The sequence below is a fragment of the Peromyscus californicus genome, unplaced genomic scaffold (assembly GCF_007827085.1).
Source record: "Peromyscus californicus insignis strain IS unplaced genomic scaffold, ASM782708v3 Scaffold_5__1_contigs__length_169319896, whole genome shotgun sequence".
NCBI classification, from domain to species: domain Eukaryota; kingdom Metazoa; phylum Chordata; class Mammalia; order Rodentia; family Cricetidae; genus Peromyscus; species Peromyscus californicus.
The window spans coordinates 69,945,143-69,964,283 of record NW_026294573.1 but is presented as its reverse complement, the minus strand read 5'-3'; the positions used below and the strand labels follow the sequence as shown (position 1 = coordinate 69,964,283).

At 38.0% G+C, this 19,141-nt stretch overlaps 1 protein-coding gene across 16 annotated transcripts in view; it reads right to left on the bottom strand.

The window, feature by feature from the left end:
• Positions 1-19,141, bottom strand: part of Mpdz (multiple PDZ domain crumbs cell polarity complex component) — a 175,362-nt gene that overhangs the window by 70,247 nt on the left and 85,974 nt on the right. For 10 of the 16 annotated variants that reach the window (XM_052714983.1, XM_052714988.1, XM_052714996.1 and 7 more), the window contains 5 exons: positions 18,027-18,236; positions 16,707-16,823; positions 15,081-15,248; positions 4,884-5,158; positions 4,514-4,638 (listed from right to left, as the gene is read on the bottom strand). In XM_052714983.1, the coding sequence (XP_052570943.1) occupies positions 4,514-4,638; positions 4,884-5,158; positions 15,081-15,248; positions 16,707-16,823; positions 18,027-18,236 (895 nt within the window). Of the gene's footprint in view, positions 1-4,513; positions 4,639-4,882; positions 5,159-15,080; positions 15,249-16,706; positions 16,824-18,026; positions 18,237-19,141 lie in introns of all 16 variants that reach the window. The other 6 variants (XM_052714985.1, XM_052714990.1, XM_052714995.1 and 3 more) reach the window with 3 other exon arrangements.

Here is a 19,141-nt window from a genome sequence, read left to right as displayed (position 1 = left end):
ATATGAATACCAACTATACCAAATTATATCTTTCAAAAGTATTTTTGAATATGTTCCCTATAATATTTATATCCCAGCACCACAGGCCTGGCTATGGGAAATCTTATAGCTAAAATGCTAAAAACAGACAAAAAGAATATTGAAAACTGCAAGAGAGAAGGGTTGAGTCACTTACAAAGGCATATCAGGATAACACCAGATCACTTGACAGAAACATTTAAAGCCAGAAAGACCTGGAAACATACATTTAAAGCTCTGAAAGACCACAACTGCCAACACAGACTATTATACTCAGGAAAACTACCTATTAAAATTGAAAGAAATAAAAAACTTTCCATGGTAAAAATAGACAAAGGAATTTATGACCACTAACCAAGCAAGCTCTACAGAGGATGCTGGAAGGAAAACTTCTACCTCAAGAGAAGAATAAATACATTACAGATGACAAAAAGAACAAACAAACAATACTTGGTCAGTTAATGAAAAGATACATAAAAAAATGCCACAGAAAAGTTGGGGCTTGAACTCATCTTTTAATAACAACTCTAAATACTAATAGTCTCAACTCCCCCAGGAAAAGCACAGACTACTGGATTAGATTTGAAAACGGAGTAGAATATGTTTTTTCTTCTGCCTTCAAGAACATAGCTCACCTCTATATATTTATATCACTTTTGGATAAAAGGATGGAATGTTATTCCAATCAAATATAACCAAATAAACAAGCAGGTGTAACTATTTCAGTATCCAACAAAATAGACTTCAAAACAAAACTAGTCAGAACAGATAAAGTTTACCTCATAATCAGCACACAATCCATCAAGAGGACATTACAATTCTAAACATATACACACCAAATGTCAGGAAACAAGCACTCTAGATCCAAAGCTACAGAGCTGGCAGTGTGTGGATTAACCCAAACCACAGATATGAGCAAGTCTTATGGGAGCTCACTAGTTAGAAAGCTAATTTCAAAATATACTTAAAAACAAAGTTCTAAAAGAAGTGCCCTGTATGGGTGGACAATGCTGGTCTCAGAAGATATGAGTTATTAAGGAAAAGTACAGTGCAAGTCATGGGATACCTTCCTATCAGTCATTGCTCAGGGAGACCCCAGAAGTCTCCAAAACAAGACAGGATATTGACATTGCCCTTGGTTACCCATCAGAACTTTAAGTATACCCACCAGAACTTGAAGTGGGTGTGGCCACCCCCACACCTATATATTCTAATCTCTTAGTTTAATACGGTTAAAGAATAACCCACTGGCATGGTGGCACATGCTTGTAATTCCAACCATGAATTTGAGGGCTGCCTGTCTCCAAAGACAATATTAAAAACTGCACCAGCAAAAATGTTTCATAGAAATTGAAAGAAACTGGTGGCGAGGGTTTTTACAGAAACCTGTTGTTTATTAAGGATTTGTTTTCATTGTCACTAGGAAAAGAGGTAAACCATCCGGAAGAGAGAGGCTGCAGAACTCAGACAGGCTGAGAGCAGACTATGAACCTGAGCAAATGTGGCTGTATGCCTACCGGAATGAACTCACCTGCTGAGATTTCCTAAGGTATGACTTATCAAGCTTTATGTTACTTTAGGTTATCATGGAAACACTTTCCCACATGAAATCTTAGCTATACATACTGAATTACTTTAATATTTATGTTTATAAAATTTTTAAATGGGACTTTTTCATGGTTTCTTTATATGTTAGTACTGTAGAAATCTGAATATTGAAATCTCCTGTCAAATGAAATATTAAGAGAAATATTCTCAACATGATAGGCTTTGAATTTTAACTCTGAAAAGCTAGGAGGCATTTTCAAAATCTTGATATTGTGACATGATGTCATTTACAAGGCTCACGCTCAGGAGTTAAACCTTCAAGTTTAAAAGTTGCGGAAGAGTATCTCACAATGTTGAAGTAACTTTACAATTTTGTTTTGGGCTGTAATCATGGCTGTACTCAGCTGCACAGAGCCAAAGCTTGGACACACATGTAAGAGGAACCTTGCTGAGTACCAAGATATCAAACAACCAGGGCCTAAACTTCTAAAAAATACAGTCGGTATGTAGCCTAATTCTTAGAGTGAAAATGAAGCAATAATAATAATAATAATAAATATCAGCACAACTGAACGGCACTTACACGCAAATATTGTAGCACAAGCCATAAGGTTATACGCTGTGATCTCCTGTATCAACACCACTCTCTTCACAATTGAGGGATATTTTATATTTTAATTAAAACTGAAGTTTAAATGGATTTCCGGATATGATAAAGGATACTTTGAATCCTTACTGGTTTTTTTTTTTTTTTTTTTTTTTTTTTTGGTTTTTCGAGACAGGGTTTCTCTGTGTAGCTTTGCGCCTTTCCTGGAACTCGCTTTGGAGACCAGGCTGGCCTCGAACTCACAAAGATCCGCCTGCCTCTGCCTCCCGAGTGCTGGGATTAAAGGCGTGCGCCACCACCGCCCGGCCCTTACTGGTTTTTAACAAGATCTTAATTAACTTATAACATTTCCCATCAAAACTTAAATGCTAACAAGAAAGTAGTTCAAATGTCAATCAGCTGATATGTAAAGAAAATGCAGTGTTTATTTTCAATGAAATAGTTTTTAGCCTAAAAAAGAAGGACATTTCTGATGTATGCCACTTGAGATTTAAAAACATTATGCCATGTGAAATAGTTTCCAAAGGTCAATACAGTATGGCCCACTTACTTATAACTAGAGCAAAAACATAAGCCTGAGACAGGAGGCCAATCGCCATATGACATTATAAAAGCACTGAAGCATTACGTCTACTGTGCTACTCATACATGCAGCACTGAGACTTAATCAGGAGGGACTCATCACCCGTCTGAGTGTGGAGAAGAGGAGTTACACTGAGGGTCTCTGTGCAGTGAGCCCGAGATAAGAGAAGAGCAACTGTTCAGTGGTGGGGTAAATACATTTCCGTAGAGTTTTCTAAATGAGGTTCCTCTGTCATGAGTATTTGATAGTAACAAGGCGTCTACATTTCTGTAAAAGTCACCATGCTACATTCCATTATCATTTCTCAGAGACCCACAATACACAGCAGCTGTAAATCTGCTACAAGAATGGGGAATCTTACATTTGCCACAACCCAAAATATGAGGTATAGAACTTGCTGAGAATTCTTAGCAACATCCTAGAAAGTGTGCACAGAACCACCTGGCTCCAGATGCTCTGCTGGGCAGCAGTCAGAGCTAAATAGATGTCTGCAAAACTTATCTTAAGATCACTGAGAGTTGAGGAAGATCCCAGAGCCAAAGCCAATCAGTGAATTTAATATATATGCTTTATTGCATATGTAATATGAATATATTAAATAATATACACATTAATATGAATATGTAACATATATAATGATATTTATATGCCATAGACCAGTTTGATATGTTGTACATATCCTATATAACAAATGTGTATCTCATAAATAAGGTAAATAGAATTGTGTGACTCATGCAGTTTTTTTCATTTTCTTTTTTATCATTTTTCATATGCAATTATATGTAGTAAAGCAATACACATCTTATTCTACAGTTCTCCTATCAGCTGGTATTGGTAGGTATCCAGTTACCATCAAACGGAACAAAATCTAGGAGTCTGCGGAGGTTTTGGGAATATCACTTCTGAGTCTTAAGTTTCAACAGAAACCAGTCACAGTCGTGGGATACCTGTTCAAAGGATGCTTGATGACTGGCCACTGCAGGAAGACAGTGTCAGATGTGAGCTAACAATTGGGCTACATTTGGGCATTCGAGGTTCTGATGGATGGTCCTCCATCGGTCCCAACAACAGAATAGCTGCCTCTCGATGCAGGTACAGGTGTGCTCTGTCCCCTCAGCTCTGTCTACTCTCACCAGGGATTCAGCTTCTCAAGAAGTCTGGGCCCATTTAGAAGGTGTTGTGATTATGAAGCAGCCAAAGCCTGTTAGGAGTGACAGAGGACTATCTCCACAGGAGGTTGTGTGTGTAGAGGTCTTCCAGGCACAAACGTAGACTATGAATAAACTGCATTTATATTTTGGTAGTGGCAACACCTGGCAGTCGTTAGTATTTCTATCGGTGAATGAAAGAAATTAAATACAATCTGACTCTTGCATAACTAGCAATATTCAAAGAAAGTAATAACTTACTTTCTCAAAGAACTTAGAATTCCAATTGCTGACTTCTCATTTTCTAAGAATTCCTTTTCTGATTTGCTACTTCACACACACACACACACACACACACACACACACACACACACACACACACACACACACAATTCATATAACTTACTTGAATGCAAATGAGATTTTTTTGAATACTTGGAAATAAGAGAATAAGGGATGTAAGCTAGTATGAAACAAACAAACCTGTTCCCATGTCAGGAAAAATAACAAGCACATAAAAAGAAGCAAGAACATTTTTATCATTCACTCTGTACAGATAAAAATGATGTTGAAATCCACTGTCCTCTTGCGGTCTGAGGAGCAACTTACCCAGACTAGAGCTGCCTTTTGCTATAGTAACTGTCCTCTCAAAAGCTTCTTGGGACATACTTTGCAGAGGGACAGACTCAGCATCAGAAGTCAGAGAGCTCTGTTCAGTTAAATACTCGGAACCCCAAAAGAAAGAAAAAAGACAGTCACATGAAAAGAAGATTAGACTTTGGAGTGGCCATTTCGACATTACACACGTTCCCCATGAGCTGTGCTTTAGCAAGAACCCACAATCAATCGAGTTCATAGGTCACCGCAGAGTCACACAAGCACTCATCCCAAAGTAGAAGAGACTGGGGATGTAATTCTTCTCTCTCCCCTCCCCCATCACCTGCCTAGTCACACCACCAGGAGCTAGCTGCAGGATACCTTTTGAGCTACAGCAGGCGGTGCAGAAGCAAGCTCTGTGGTGCGCAGGCCACTTGGTAACTGTGAGTGAGTCCATGCCCCTGTGTTTGCGCATTCATAGTTTTGTTCAACAGCGTTTGCAGGTGTGTAGTCACTGATGGCCAAACCAGAAGGCGCCGCCATGCTCATGTCTGTGGGAGGAGAGGCGGCCTGCCGTCCCTGCAGGAGGCTCTGTGTGTAGAGTTCTTCCAGGGACATCTGAAGACCAATCACTAGGTCAGAACTGGCAATCACATCCTGATAATGAACAGACAAAGCCACTCACCAAAACTGAGACTTAAGAGTTATATCAACTTATTATAAGCCACTTTTTGGTGAATTACTATTTAGTGAAAAATAAAACACACTTATTCATTATTTTTAAAACCTTATATATACACATATATTCTTCACTGAGCATGTTTCCTGCATATTTTTAATTTCATAAATGTTTTTATTACATTTCTTACAAATCTTGTATTTCATGTTCTACTGAGTTACACTTATAGAATAGGTCACATATAAGAATTTTAGATACAATGTTTAGTTCTAGCTACAAGCAAAACAATTCCAAGTTAAAGCTACACAGAGAAGCAAACAGCTCATATTCCCAAGTTACACTTCCTGGAAGATGCTGTATATTGAGAGTACCAAGTATGACAGCCTGGATCTGGAATCCCAGGGCCCTCCAGGAGTAAGTTATTTATAGATAACTAATGGTATCCATGCAGAAGAATAGGAAGTCTTGAAATTCAGATTACTGTAGGAAAATCTGTATGTTCTGTTAAGATCTAACAAGTAATACTATATCAGAGAGTCAAAAAAACCTATGTTCTAATCTAGTTTCCATTATTAGCAATCTGTATATAAAAGAACCTGTCTTGACAGCTACATATTAGAAAATTTCTAAAATTCCTTAAAAGTTTAAAATTCTACAGACCTATATGAATGCACATGTCTCCTCACAACAGACATATTTTAGCATTTACACCCTCGGGGCAAGCATCTGCTTTACACACTGCTGTTAATAAGTATATGTTTCCCTTAGATTGTCTTATCAACATTTTTGTTTTCCTTCTTATGATACTGGGGGTCAACCTCAGGACTTTGTACACACTATGCAAGCATTGTACCATGGAACAACATCCATAGCATTTTCAATACTTTTAAAGTGCAAAGGTCTTAAGAATACATTCGCACATAAAAGATTCATTTGGTACAAATATATACTGCTTATGGCCAGAGAATACTATGGAAGCCTGTACTTGTGACTCCTTTGTTCATTTACTTCCCCAGGACATATGTCTGGAATCAGATACTGATCCGCCCATTTTATGCACCTGTAAAATATTCATGCAAGTATGTATATATACTTGCACATGAAGTTAATATCTTAACATCTAAACAGAACCATCACTAAGTGGTATTTACACTTTTCTCCACTGTCTTTATATCTTGATGTCAGTTTTTAAAGTCCACTCCACCCTCCTCATGAGTATAATTATTGCTGACATGCAATGGTGGACTGTCACTCTTGAAGTCTCAGTTCAGATACTGGTTCGCAATTAGTTTAAGCATTGGCAAAGTTCACACTTCTCACTCTCTACTCTGTTCCTCTCACCTATTTCAAAGGGAAAAATAATAGATTCTAGCACAGGGCTTTTGAGGGGCCCAGAAGAGTTAAAAACAGGCTTGACTTAATAGGAAATGCCCAACAGACCTTAGCTACTACAATTGTTTACGTAACACAATGTTGTATAGCCAAACCAAGCTTGAATTAGTAGAGCAATTGCTCATCCATCACACTGTTCTCTCACAGAAGGAGACAGTGGAGTGCCTATGAACTATTCTTATAAAGACTATACTTTCTTAGAAATGAGATCTGGAAGAAGTGTACTGGGCAACATTTTACCATGCAGACTCCTGACGATTAGTGTAGGTGAACCTGTGCACCCCATATGAATACTCTCTCCACATCCCTCCTTGCACCTTTTACCAGGTGCAGTCACGTCTTCTTTTTGGGATGTGAAGTCTGGCCCGAAAGCTTTACCAGGGTTCTAAGTCTGCATATGTCATTTTTATTGAGATAAAGTTCTTTATATAACCAAATTTGTCATTTTGGGGATTCTGGGCTTCATGTGTTACTCACAATTCCACACAAAAGAAGGGTGACACCTTCTAGTATTTTCCTCTACTTGTCAAATAACTGTTTGACATTTTAGACATCTAGAATCTACTTCAGATGTGGGTCTCTTCCTTTTTGTTATGAACTTAACTATATGAAACAATCTATTGTACTTCCTGTCTACAATTTAAGGTACCATTTTTCCAAATTATCAAATATTCCTAGCACAGAGAATAGATGTAGTGGTCTCTCACAGAAGTATTTAACATTACTAGTATCCTTAGGAACAAAGGATAGGACAAGGCCACCTCAACACCCTACAATCTAGATGGACTGTTGGCTCCAGTATCCAACTTCGGTTATTTTATTCTTTTTTTTTTCAATTTTTAAATTTTTTTCAGTTATTTTATTCTTATAAAAAATAACATACTTACCAAAGGACTGGTAAGTTTCAGAATTACTAAATTAATTACAATAATTACTGGAAAATCATCCCACCCATGGCTCGAAAAAACATAATCAAAACTGCTTTTCATCAAAAAAAGCAGTCTCTCCACCCTTGTTAGCTGGAGCCTACTGGAAATTCTATGACAAAATGTCCATGCATTATTCATGGAAAGTGGCACAGACACACTGAAAGGGAACAGCTAATCAACAAGGCAGGTAACACACGCCTACTTCAGAAACATATAGGTGCTGAATAGCCTACTGTTTTATGTTTATACATCATAAGGATCTAAAAGTAAAACAGTTTTTCTTCTAATCCAGTGTTCAAAATAATCCTTCCATTTTCCCATGCTTCTTGGTATCTTAAATAAAGTCTTTCAAAAATATATACTAATACTTGATATATTCTTGTTCTCAGGAAAAATGGAGAGAGGTGAGAAATTAAAAGATCAAATATAAATGAAATTTCTCATTTCTTAAGTTTAATGCAAGATTGAATGTTGCTCATTACCAAACTCCTTTTCTGGATAATGACTGATATAGATTACTCAAATGATAAAGTTTCTGACAGCTGCAATAGCAATGTAGCAGAGAATCCCTGCGGCACTTTACAGTCACAACTCCTACCTTACCACCACTGTCCCATTTTCTGAGTTAAGGTACGCTTCTCTTTACTATTTTCATATGGCTCCTAATATGCTAAGGGCAGCATCTTTCCTTCTTAATAGCCAGCAATTCCTGCATGGACAGTTGACTGTTGTTCTCTGCCTGCTGGTTCAAGTGCTTCAGGTAGTTTTCAATCATATGCCCGTCTCCAAAACCATCCCAGGATAGATGGGACCATATATGCAGCAGAATCACATGCTAGAGAATGCCACAAAGCAGAGATCTGTAGGATGCCTGGGCTGCTTTTTATTATGATGGAATGCATAATAAAAAGTGCTTGCTGTGGTAAGTGAACAGGAAGGTTTATCATAACAAACAAAACTTCCCCTGTACTAGAACACACAAAATTTCCTGGAGAACTAGTTGTCAGTCATGACAGACAATTTCATCCCTGGTGACAGGCTAAGAATGTGAGTGTAACAGAATAGATTGCAGGGGACATAACATACAGCTATTAAATCTTTACCAATTGTTTTCTTAGGTCCTTTTTTTTTTTTTTTTTTTTTTTTGAGCTGAGGATCAAACCCAGGGCCTTGCGCTCTAGCAAGCACTCTACCACTGAGCTAAATCCCCATCCCCGGTCCTTTTCTTTAAAGCAAGGATTTCTTCAGAAACTATGTTGAATCTTTAAACAGATGTCAACTGACATTCAATTTTGGAAAACAATTATTACTACATTTTGTCATGTTTTTAGAAGCACTAAATAAAAAGTAATAAATTATTTTTCAAATTAATCCCCCAAATTTAAACTTAGAACAACAAAAAAGGAAAAAAGTTCAATGGCTATAGCTAATTGATACAACGAAAATATACCTTTTATTTCTTTTTACTTCCTGCATTCCTTGGGACAGGAATTAACTATGTAAATCATTCCTGGCCTAGAACTCTAAATCTGCCTGCTAAAGTTTTGACAGACTGGACTTTGTGGCACAAGCCTGAACCCCAGCACTGGGGGTGTGGTGGGGGTGGGGCAATGACAGGCAGAACTCTTCATGGCCAGCCTGGTCTTCATAGCAAGTTCCAGGCTATCCAGGGCTACATACTAAGACCCTGTTTTAAAAAAATAAAAGCCTGCAAGTGATGAGGAGGCCACCATGCTCAAACAAAATGAGTATTTAATAAACTGCCTGTAATTCAGATGACACAGATGTGGATAATTTAAATCTGTAAGTATTAATGAATAAAACTAAAATACAATATACACTCCCCAGGCCAAAATGGGAGACTTCTGTAAACAGAGGCAGCAGCTCACAGCTGCTGAGCCTGCTGTACTAAACTGGCTCTGAAGCTCAAGGCTTCCCCCAAAGGCAAGCTCATGCTCCAAGGCATACCAACCCAGCAGTAAAGAAATGTCTCCACAGACGGGAGATCCATTTCCAGTCTACATATTAAGTAAAAAACTGGAGGAAATACTGAGGTCCTAGGGTTCCGCTTTGTCTTTCTTAAAATCTGAACATGGGCATCTTTGTTTTTCTTAAATACCCATATGTACAATATGTTCATATAGTGTACAACCACACATGCTTAAACAGCCATAGATGGTAATGGCCTCATTCTATTCATTGAGAAGTCCTGAGGTGAGCTTATATTTTATGTAAAAGTCGATTCTTAATTCCTTAACAAACTCCTTATGATAAACTTAATGCAAACAGGGAGGATAGATCATATAGTTTATTCAGTTTTATAATTTTTTCTAGTAGAAATCTAGGTAACAAAATTCAGAGACAAAAACAAACAAAAGCAAAACACAAGAAATCACCAGAGTTGCAGTATCTAACTAAGGAAACTGAAAGCCCACAGGAGGTTTAAACACCCTCATTAATGTTTTATTTGTTGCTTTTTAGTTTAAATATTTCAGTTGTCAGGCCAGCTTGCCAAACTTTGATTCAACAAAAGAGTAAACTGCTTAGGAAAAAAAAATGAGGCAACAGACTTCAGCAAGTCAATATGTTGTGCTGCATATAGCCAGTGTTTGCCCTGTAAAATATATGCTTTTCAGTGTGCAGATTGTGCGATCCCTTTAAGTAATAATTACTACATTAAACAATGCAATCTGTCCCACTGGCAAGAAGTATGCAATGCTACGCATTAGGAGATCCCACCAGGATAGGAAACAAGCTTCCAGCCCTGAGGCCAGTCAAGGATGAACACAGTCCAGACAGGTTGTAGCCAGGGACCTCAGGTGTGTAGGCGAGGAGTGGCTGCTCACTAAAGATGGTGCCTTGTAAACCAATTCCAGGAGGGTGCCCGGTGGCATGGGCAAGGGTAACAGGTGCACTTCAGACATAACACAAAATGCTCTGCAAATGTCCTGGCCAAAACCAGTTGTTAATCAGGAAAGAAGGGAAACAAAGCCAGACACCAGGGATTCTGTTCCTCAACCTGCTCATGAACGGAGCCCTTTCCCACTGAATTCAATGTAGCAGAAAACATAGTATTAATTTAAGAAAAAATGTTGTCAGGTCTCCTTATCTTCATGTTCGCTTACTGTGTATTTCTAACACAGAAAAGAAATTATGTTCACACATAAACTGTCTAGATGCTCTATTCTCAGTCACTACTGTACACAATAGAGAAATCAGCTAGAGCAGAGACCCCACATGTCCTTGTTTTCTTGGAAGTAACGTGGGGTTGGGAAGTACCACATCACACACTTTAGGTTTTTCTCTACCCAAAAGTACACAAATATTCAGAATACATGTATATATGTATAATTGCTTTAGAAATCAATTCTCTGAGATTCTAACAAATCAACAGAATAAGCAGCCAATATAAAGTAAAAATGACTGGAATAGATGTAGAGATCAATGAAAAATAATGGCTAAAATATAGAGAAGCACAATCTCTAGGAATCAGAAAATCCAAATTAAAATACACATCAACATGCCAGCTTATATTTATAAGTTTGCACAGGTTTTAAAATATTATTTTTGAACATTATGTCACCAAGAACACTGATAGAGTATTAGCATTTACATTAATAATCCATTTTTAAAGTAATGACAGCAGGTATGTCACACAGTGACTTTGCCCTTCATTCATATCCACTGACATCAACACATACTGCCTTCCACTATAATCTTTATGTAGAATATTCTTTGACATCACTTTACATTAAAATGTGCAACACTAAGTATAAATTGTTAAATTACAATAAAAAACTTAGTATATTCTTTTGTCTAAAAGTTAGTTAAAAAAAACACTAAAACAACAAAGTCATTCTAAGTTTTCCAAACACGATGCTAAAAGCATAATTTGAGAAATACATTGAGAAAAATCTTAAAAAAGAAAACCCTTTGAATCTTTGTTCTATCAGTCTGTCTAGCAAACATCAGAACCAGTCATCGGTAATTTAAACAATCAACAACAGTGAAACTATTCGGATCTGACATGAATCTGTATGCTGTGGATATCTCTCTGTATGCTGCAATGTGTTGCTCTGATTGGTTAATAAATAAAGTACTGATTGGCCAATAGCCAGGCAGGAAATATAGGCAAGATAAAGAGAGAGGAGAATTCTGGGGACAGGAAGGCTGAGTCAGGAGTCGGGAGTCGCCAGCCAGCCACAGAGGAAGCAAGATGTGAAGGCAGAACAGGGAAAAGGTACCAAGCCACGTGGCTAAACATAAATTAGAATTATGGGTTAATTTAAGTTGTAAGATCTGGCTAGCAAGAAGCCTGAGCCAATAGGCCAAACATTTTTAATTAATATAAGCCTCTGAGTGTTTATTCAGGTCTGAGCAGCTGTGGGCCCCAGGTGGGACTGGAGAAAACTCCAGCTACAAATGGCGCCAGAACGTGGGGCAAGAGTTTCCACCTAAAATCTGACAAAGCTTTAAAAAAAAAAGATTCTAAAATGGAGCTAAAAACAGCTTCCTAGTTGTCTCTCTCAAGTTAGCCACAGCCTGCGTGCTTGAGCTACTCTTTCGAAGATTGGCAGCATGCGGGTTTGACCTGCACCATGGCAGGAATGAAGCATCTGCAAGCTGCACATTATGCTGTGTGATGGATTTAGCCTTTGCTAGTATAAAAAAAAAAAAAAAAAAAAGGTTTCTGCGCTACATGCTGTTTTGATAGAAGCATAGACCCACTGCTTCTAAGAGTTGATGGTATATGGCTCCCAGACCCAGAACTGGTGGTAAACGTACCACGGCCATATTGGGAAGCTGAGGTGGGCAGAAAATGCTGCAGTTTAAAGCAATAAATTCACAATAGGACAGATTCAGATTGGATAAACCTCTAAGTGGTTTGCAATGTGTGTAAAAATGTATGTAGGCTTGGAAGAGAGAAAAAAGGTAATATATGCAGTTATATAAAGAAATAGTTTTAAAAAATAAAGTCTTTAAAGAAAAAGTAAAAGTAATATAAAAAAGTAGGCACATAAAGATGGATATCACACAGAGAATCTGGACTGTGTTGTCTTTGGGATTTTTGACTGCAGAAAGATATTTGATTGTAAAGGCCGCTCAGTTAAACCAATATGTATATTTTAAAGGTACTTTGACTTCAAAATTTGGATGTTAAGCATATGTTGCTTTGGAAAGGAGGCTCTGCTTTTGTTTCCACAGAAAGCAAGAGGTTATGGATTTGTTCCAGATTAAGATACATCAGGTTTGACTAGCCAAGACTGCCTGAAAGGTCTCCGATGACACCAGGGCCCAGATGATCCAACATCCAGAATCATTTCAAGGCAACTGGCTCAGACAATACAGCCTCACAGACTACTCCATAATCCTAAAGTTTTCTTTATGTCCCCATAAGAATACAGCACCCTCATCCAGCAGGAAGTAGTATGAGAAGCTACGCCCAAATTCCCAAATATACCAAGCTGGCTTTGGAGATGGAATTGGCTTGTTCCTTCTCTAAACTCAAGCATATTGCTAAAAGAAAAGGTTAAGAGATTCTTCTGTCCCATATCAAAAGAGCCCTCTGGTGTGGGACAGAGGAAAACCAATATTTTTATTTAAAACAGGTTGATTATAAATGTGATCTCTTTCTAAAGAAGAAAAGAAGATATGATATAGATATGATAGGATGAAAGGGTAGATTAATGAACCTAATTTTAAAGAGCAACAACTTGTTTAGAAATGTTTTACATTGCTATGGATTTTAGTTTATTGATCCAAGTTTAAACTTAATTTTGTTATACTGTATATATATTTCTACTCTTGTTTGAGGTATTATGTTTATGTAACTCATTTAGATTGTAATGGATAATTAAAAAATACAGATTAATAATTAGTCTTCTATGATAGTCAAACTTTTAGTCATATTAAGTTTTCTAGGTATACACAGATATAATTCAATTAGGTAGGTAATCTTCAAATAATTCAAAGACCTATAGAATGTGGCATTTAAAATGTTTTAAAAATTTAGACTTTCTGGACAGTGAGACATGTCTGCTCCTTGCAGCACTGATTTACTTCAGAGAGGAGGATGGGTATTAAAGACACACTATATGGAATTTATTTTCTTCTTGGCAAAAATAGCCATTTGGGAAAGAAACTGTTCTTGCCTGGACTGCTTGATTGACTGGACATGCAGGACCCATAGGAAGGTGACCACTGAACTTTGCTTAGCAAAATGGTCCTTCAGGTTCCTGCTTCACAGAGGAAACTGCCAGACATTCTACAGGACACAGAGAGAAGTGACTCAGAGACTCTAGGCCTATGGCTTGAAGACAGATGCCCAAACTTTACAGAGGAACTTTGGATGATTGTCCAGGCTGCCAGCTATCTCTGTCTACCCTGCAAGACTCCCGAAAGGTTGCTTGCATCCCTCTCCCATTTTTCAGGTAATATTATATCCTTCTGAGGTCTTTGATGTAGTTGAAGACTAGATCGTTATAATTTCCTTAGTTATGATAAAAGATAAGTTAGATATGAAACCTTAGACTCACAAATATAAGATAGATAGGATATCCTCTTTAATTTTGCCAAATACAAAGAGACTAGATATTATAAATAGACTAGATATTGTAACTGTAATTCTTGTTTGATAGTTGTTTTGTTAAATGTAATTTTACTATGTTAAAGCTAAAACCTTCCTTTTTGAAAAAAAAGAAAGGGGAAGTGCTATGGATATTGCTCTGTAAGCTGTGAATGTGTTGCTCTGATTGGTTAATAAATAAAGTGCTGATTGGTCAGTAGCCAGGCAAGAAGTATAGGTGTGACAAAGAGAGAGGAGAATTCTGGGAACAGGAAGGCTGAGTCAGGAGTCACCAGCCAGACACAGAAGAAGCAAGATGTGAAGGCAGAACCAGGAAAAAGTACCAAGCCACGTGGCTAAACATAAATTAGAATTATGGGTTAATTTAAGTTGTAAGATCTGGCTAGCAAGAAGCCTGAGCCAATAGGCCATACTGTTTGTAATTAATATAAGCCCCTGAGTGTTTATTTGGGTCTGTGTAGCTGTGGGCCATGGGCGGGACTGGAGAAAACTCCAGCTACATCTGTGACTGCAGAGATGTGACATCATTAATATGCTATATGGTGGTTTCAATGAGAATGGCCCCTATAGGCTTATATATTTGGTTGCCAGTTACTGGACTGTCTAGAAGGATTAGGAAATGTGGCCTTGTTGGAGGAGGTGTGTCATTGGTGGTGTGCTCTGGGGTTTCAAAAGCTCACTCGAGGCCCATTCTCATCATCTACCTTCCTCTTGCTTGTGGATAAGATATAAGCTCTTAGCTACCACTCCAGCATCCTGTCTCCCTGCCTGCTACCAGTTCCCTGTCGTGATAGTAGACTTATCCTCTGATACTGTAAGCAAGCCCACAATTAAATGCTTTCTTTTTTTTTTTTTAAGTTATCTTGGCTATGGTGTCTCTTCATAGAAATACAACAGTGACTAAGACATGCTACTCCTACAATTCAGAGGAACTCGTACTTCCAAAGTTATACACAGACTTTTCTCTAAAATGAAGTGATATTTCTGTTGTACCTTGGGAGGAGATGATGGAAGAGAGGGGCCGTAGTTCATGCCATCACTACAGGCACTATCATGAAGAGATAACACGGAGGTCCGGATAGAATAGACACTGTCGTTATCAGGAGAGAATTGAGACTCAAATCTTGACTCAGCTACTGACTCAGCATCAGGTGCATCTATCTGGGAATAAAATAAGAGCAACTGGTTACCACACCCCGTCACATGTCACTGTCACTACTTGAGCTAAAAGGCACAGCTGCACCTTCCTGGTCTGTCCTGCTTGCTGCATGTGCCTTCCCTACTCCTACCCACTTGAAAGCTGCACGGATAGAGCAGCACCCAGATGGGCAGACCACCCACAGCAGAGGCCGCTGCCATTGGACACTATTGCATCCCATCAACTAAAGAACTAACGGTGGCGATTAGCAAAGGAATTAATTTTAAGTTTAAACAGCTACATAAGCAAGGAAAATACACAACATTTTATGATGCCAAGAATTTGGTTATCATTCTTCATATTCAGCTAATAAACCATTATTCATAAAGACAGCTATGTGATTGTCTAGCTAAGATATAGAAACCAAGGGCAGCTTTGTGTTTGAGCTAGAATCACACTAACAATGAAGGGTCCTAATCACGGACTAGTTACCAGAAGCATTAAGTAATTAAACATTTTTACATGGCAAGCCATATTACTGTAAAAAGCTATTAAAATACTACTAAAACATTTCAAAGTGAGTCTCAAAATAAAATTCACAGGCTGTTAACATATTTTAAATATTTGTTCAAATTCACTAATAAGCTACAATATGGAGGATATCTTTTACAAATGGACATTAAGTAAAATAATTTGAGAAATAAATAGTGTATTCTATCTAGTATTAACTGAGCCTTATGTCAGATTATAGATGAATATTTGTTTTAAAGTACTACTAGAAAGAGTAGTCCAACAGAATGTGTACAGCTATCGCTGATACGTTTAAATCTTAGCAATCTTAAAATTCAATTAGCTCAATTACTGCAGAGATGAAACATAAAGCCCTCAGGAAGTTGAGTGGCCAGTTCAAGGAAACAGAGCTCATTAGAATATTGAGGACTCCTGTGATTACTACAAGGCACTGAGTTTCTATGAAATGAAGTAATCCTCTCAAATGGCTTTCATTAAAAGGGGTTCAAAAATGCCATCCAAAGCCTAGAGAGGATATTGTTTCATGTTGTACTTTAAAGATGATGAGCTGGGAATGGCTACATATACCCTTAATCCCAGCACTCAGGAGGAAGAGGCATGTGGATGATGACTGGGAGTTGCAGACAAGCCATGGCAACATAGTGAGATCCCGTCTCAAAAAAGGAAAAAAAAAAATGTATGAGTGAATGAATGGTATCTTTATAAATACATCAAAACATTCCGAAAATAGCTGTTCAAGAGTTTGTAATTCAAAAATATTAACAAAAAGAATTATCTTCCTTCCAAATTAATATTGGCATAATACTTAATGTCAAAGACCTAATTCACACTCTCTAGTTTAAAGCAACGTGTGCATGTGTACACATTGAGATTCCACATATACTAAGCAAGCGATTCAATAAATCTGCAGCAGAACTTTTATTAAAAATCAATCAGTTTTGGCCACTAACCAGAGCCAAGTCGGCCCTGAAGAGGGCTTTGTCAGGCAGGCCTGGCTCCTTACAGGAGTGTGGTGGGCAGAGAAAGGCGTCCTCCTTGGCAGAAACATACCCTTCTTCTGGAGAAAGCTGCAGGACATTGGTGTGGAGAAGGGGTTTGTGAGAAAGAAAGAACAACAGAGAGGATGGGAAAGGGGAAGGGAGGGTAAGAGAAGAATGAAGGGAGGAAATGGAGTCTTCACGTGATAACATATGACTTCAATATAGAGCGAAAACTATAAAGTTAGACAAATACTGACCCTAATCATTTCATTTGAAAGGATACAGAGGCCTTTTGTCCCCTAGGATAAGCACCAAATATTAGATGAGAATCCCTTTCTACTATCTTTTTATTCTTGCAAATGACAATCATAATCAATGATTTTTATAATAATCTTCTGGTCATTTTTATCTGCTAACTGTTCTGGCAAAATAATTAAAGGCAAAGTTAAGTATTGTGCCTTTAAAAGCCGCAGAATAAACCATTAAAGAAAATCAATGTTTTTCTCAAGTATTGTAAAGGATGCAACTTACTTGATAAGGAATGTTAGTGAGGACATGATGACCCCATCCAACCTCTCTAACCTAAGTGGAAAGCACCTCTTCCCAGGTAGCCATTAGAATTCTTGAAAGAAACTTTGAAAACACTTAAAACAATCACCTTCCCCTACAATTAAGAGGGGACAACCTGAGATGTAAAATACAACACAGCTCATAGGACCAAATGAAACTACCTGCACAGGAGTGCATCTGCTTGAATTCCTCTCCTGAACTCATACTGCAGTCCTGAGACACTGGGGACTCTACACTTGTATTCCACTTTCTAACAAAAACGGAAATTTTAATTGTCTTGCTACATCACCTGGTATCAGTAATCCATGTAGGACTTTTATAAGAAAAGCATTTTTCTTTTTTTTTTTGGTTTTTCGAGACAGGGTTTCTCTGTGTAGCTTTGCGCCTTTCCTGGAACTCGCTTTGGAGACCAGGCTGGCCTCGAACTCACAGAGATCCGCCTGGCTCTGCCTCCCGAGTGCTGGGATTAAAGGCGTGCGCCACCACCGCATTTTTCTTATTTGCCTACAGATTTAAGTTTATTATTAATCAAGCTCTACTTTAAGGAACAGAAATACTCATGGTATATTTCAGTGCAAAAAGAATATGAAACAAATATTGTCCTGAAACTAGCTACAAAAAGATTTTGCTTCTAAATTACTATTGTTTTCTTCTTAGTGGCAGTAAAGTGTCTCTCCAGTCATTTCCCTTACAAGAAATCAATAAAATCCAAGTTCTTACAGGCAAAGGCTTGGCCACTCCTATCCGCACCACGCCTGAGGGTGCTCCCTTCAGGGCTTCCACGGCCTCTTCAAGACTGCTGTTTTCCAAGTTAATGTCATTGACAAACATGAGCCTGTCTCCTGGAAGAAGCCGTCCATCCTTTTCAGCAATGCCACCAGGCACCAGAGAACGAATTACTATCACAGTGCTTGCTGGGTCGACGGGGTCCTAACAGGGCAGGAAGGCGAAAAGAAGTCAGCTCATTCTGACACCAGAAGTATATTTTACAAGTTGTCCCCTCTAATTGTTGAGTGTCTTAAGGCTTTCATGGAGGTTCTAACAAATACCTAGGGCAAGTTGACGTCTATTTCATTTTAGAGAGATCAGAGGAGTTCACCAGAAACAATGAAAGCCTCATTTGCTAGTGTTGGTGAATAGACCACTATATAATATTAAATAACTTCAAGATGAAATTTTAATTTTTGGCAAACTGTTAAGTTTTATGCTATGGCCAGGCAGTGGTGGTGCACGCCTTTAATCCCAGCACTCAGGAGGCAGAGGTAGGTGGATCTCTGTGAGTTCAAGGCCAGCCTGGTCCACAGAGCAAGATCCAAGACAGGCACCAAAACTACACAGAGAAACCCTGTCTTGAAAAACCAAAAAAAAAAAAAAAAAAAGTTTTATGCTATGACTTGAAGCTGGATGTCAAGGGCATTGGTAACCATAGTATTTGTATAGTAGATGGATACACTCTGACATATGTCTTGTTCTTTAGAAATGAAGAAATACAAAAAGAAGCCATGCAGTATTTGTGCTACAAGCACAAGGTCTGACATCATTAGAGATAGCCTGAGTTCAAAACTATTAAGAGTAACACTTGTGTTTTATCAAACAGGGATTAGCATTTCCACATTTGCTTGGCACAAAACAATTCAGGGAAGGGTGCAAGCCACACTGAGCCAATTTATAAACAATCATAAATTTAGTAAAATGACCAGAATGTTAGAATTTGTGATACGTCCAAGTATAAGCTCATCTTCCATATTATACAAAAGAAATAAATAGCAAATACTTTATGGCTCACCACTAAAATACAAACTGTCAGTTAAAAGCATAGAAATAAAAAGATTCCT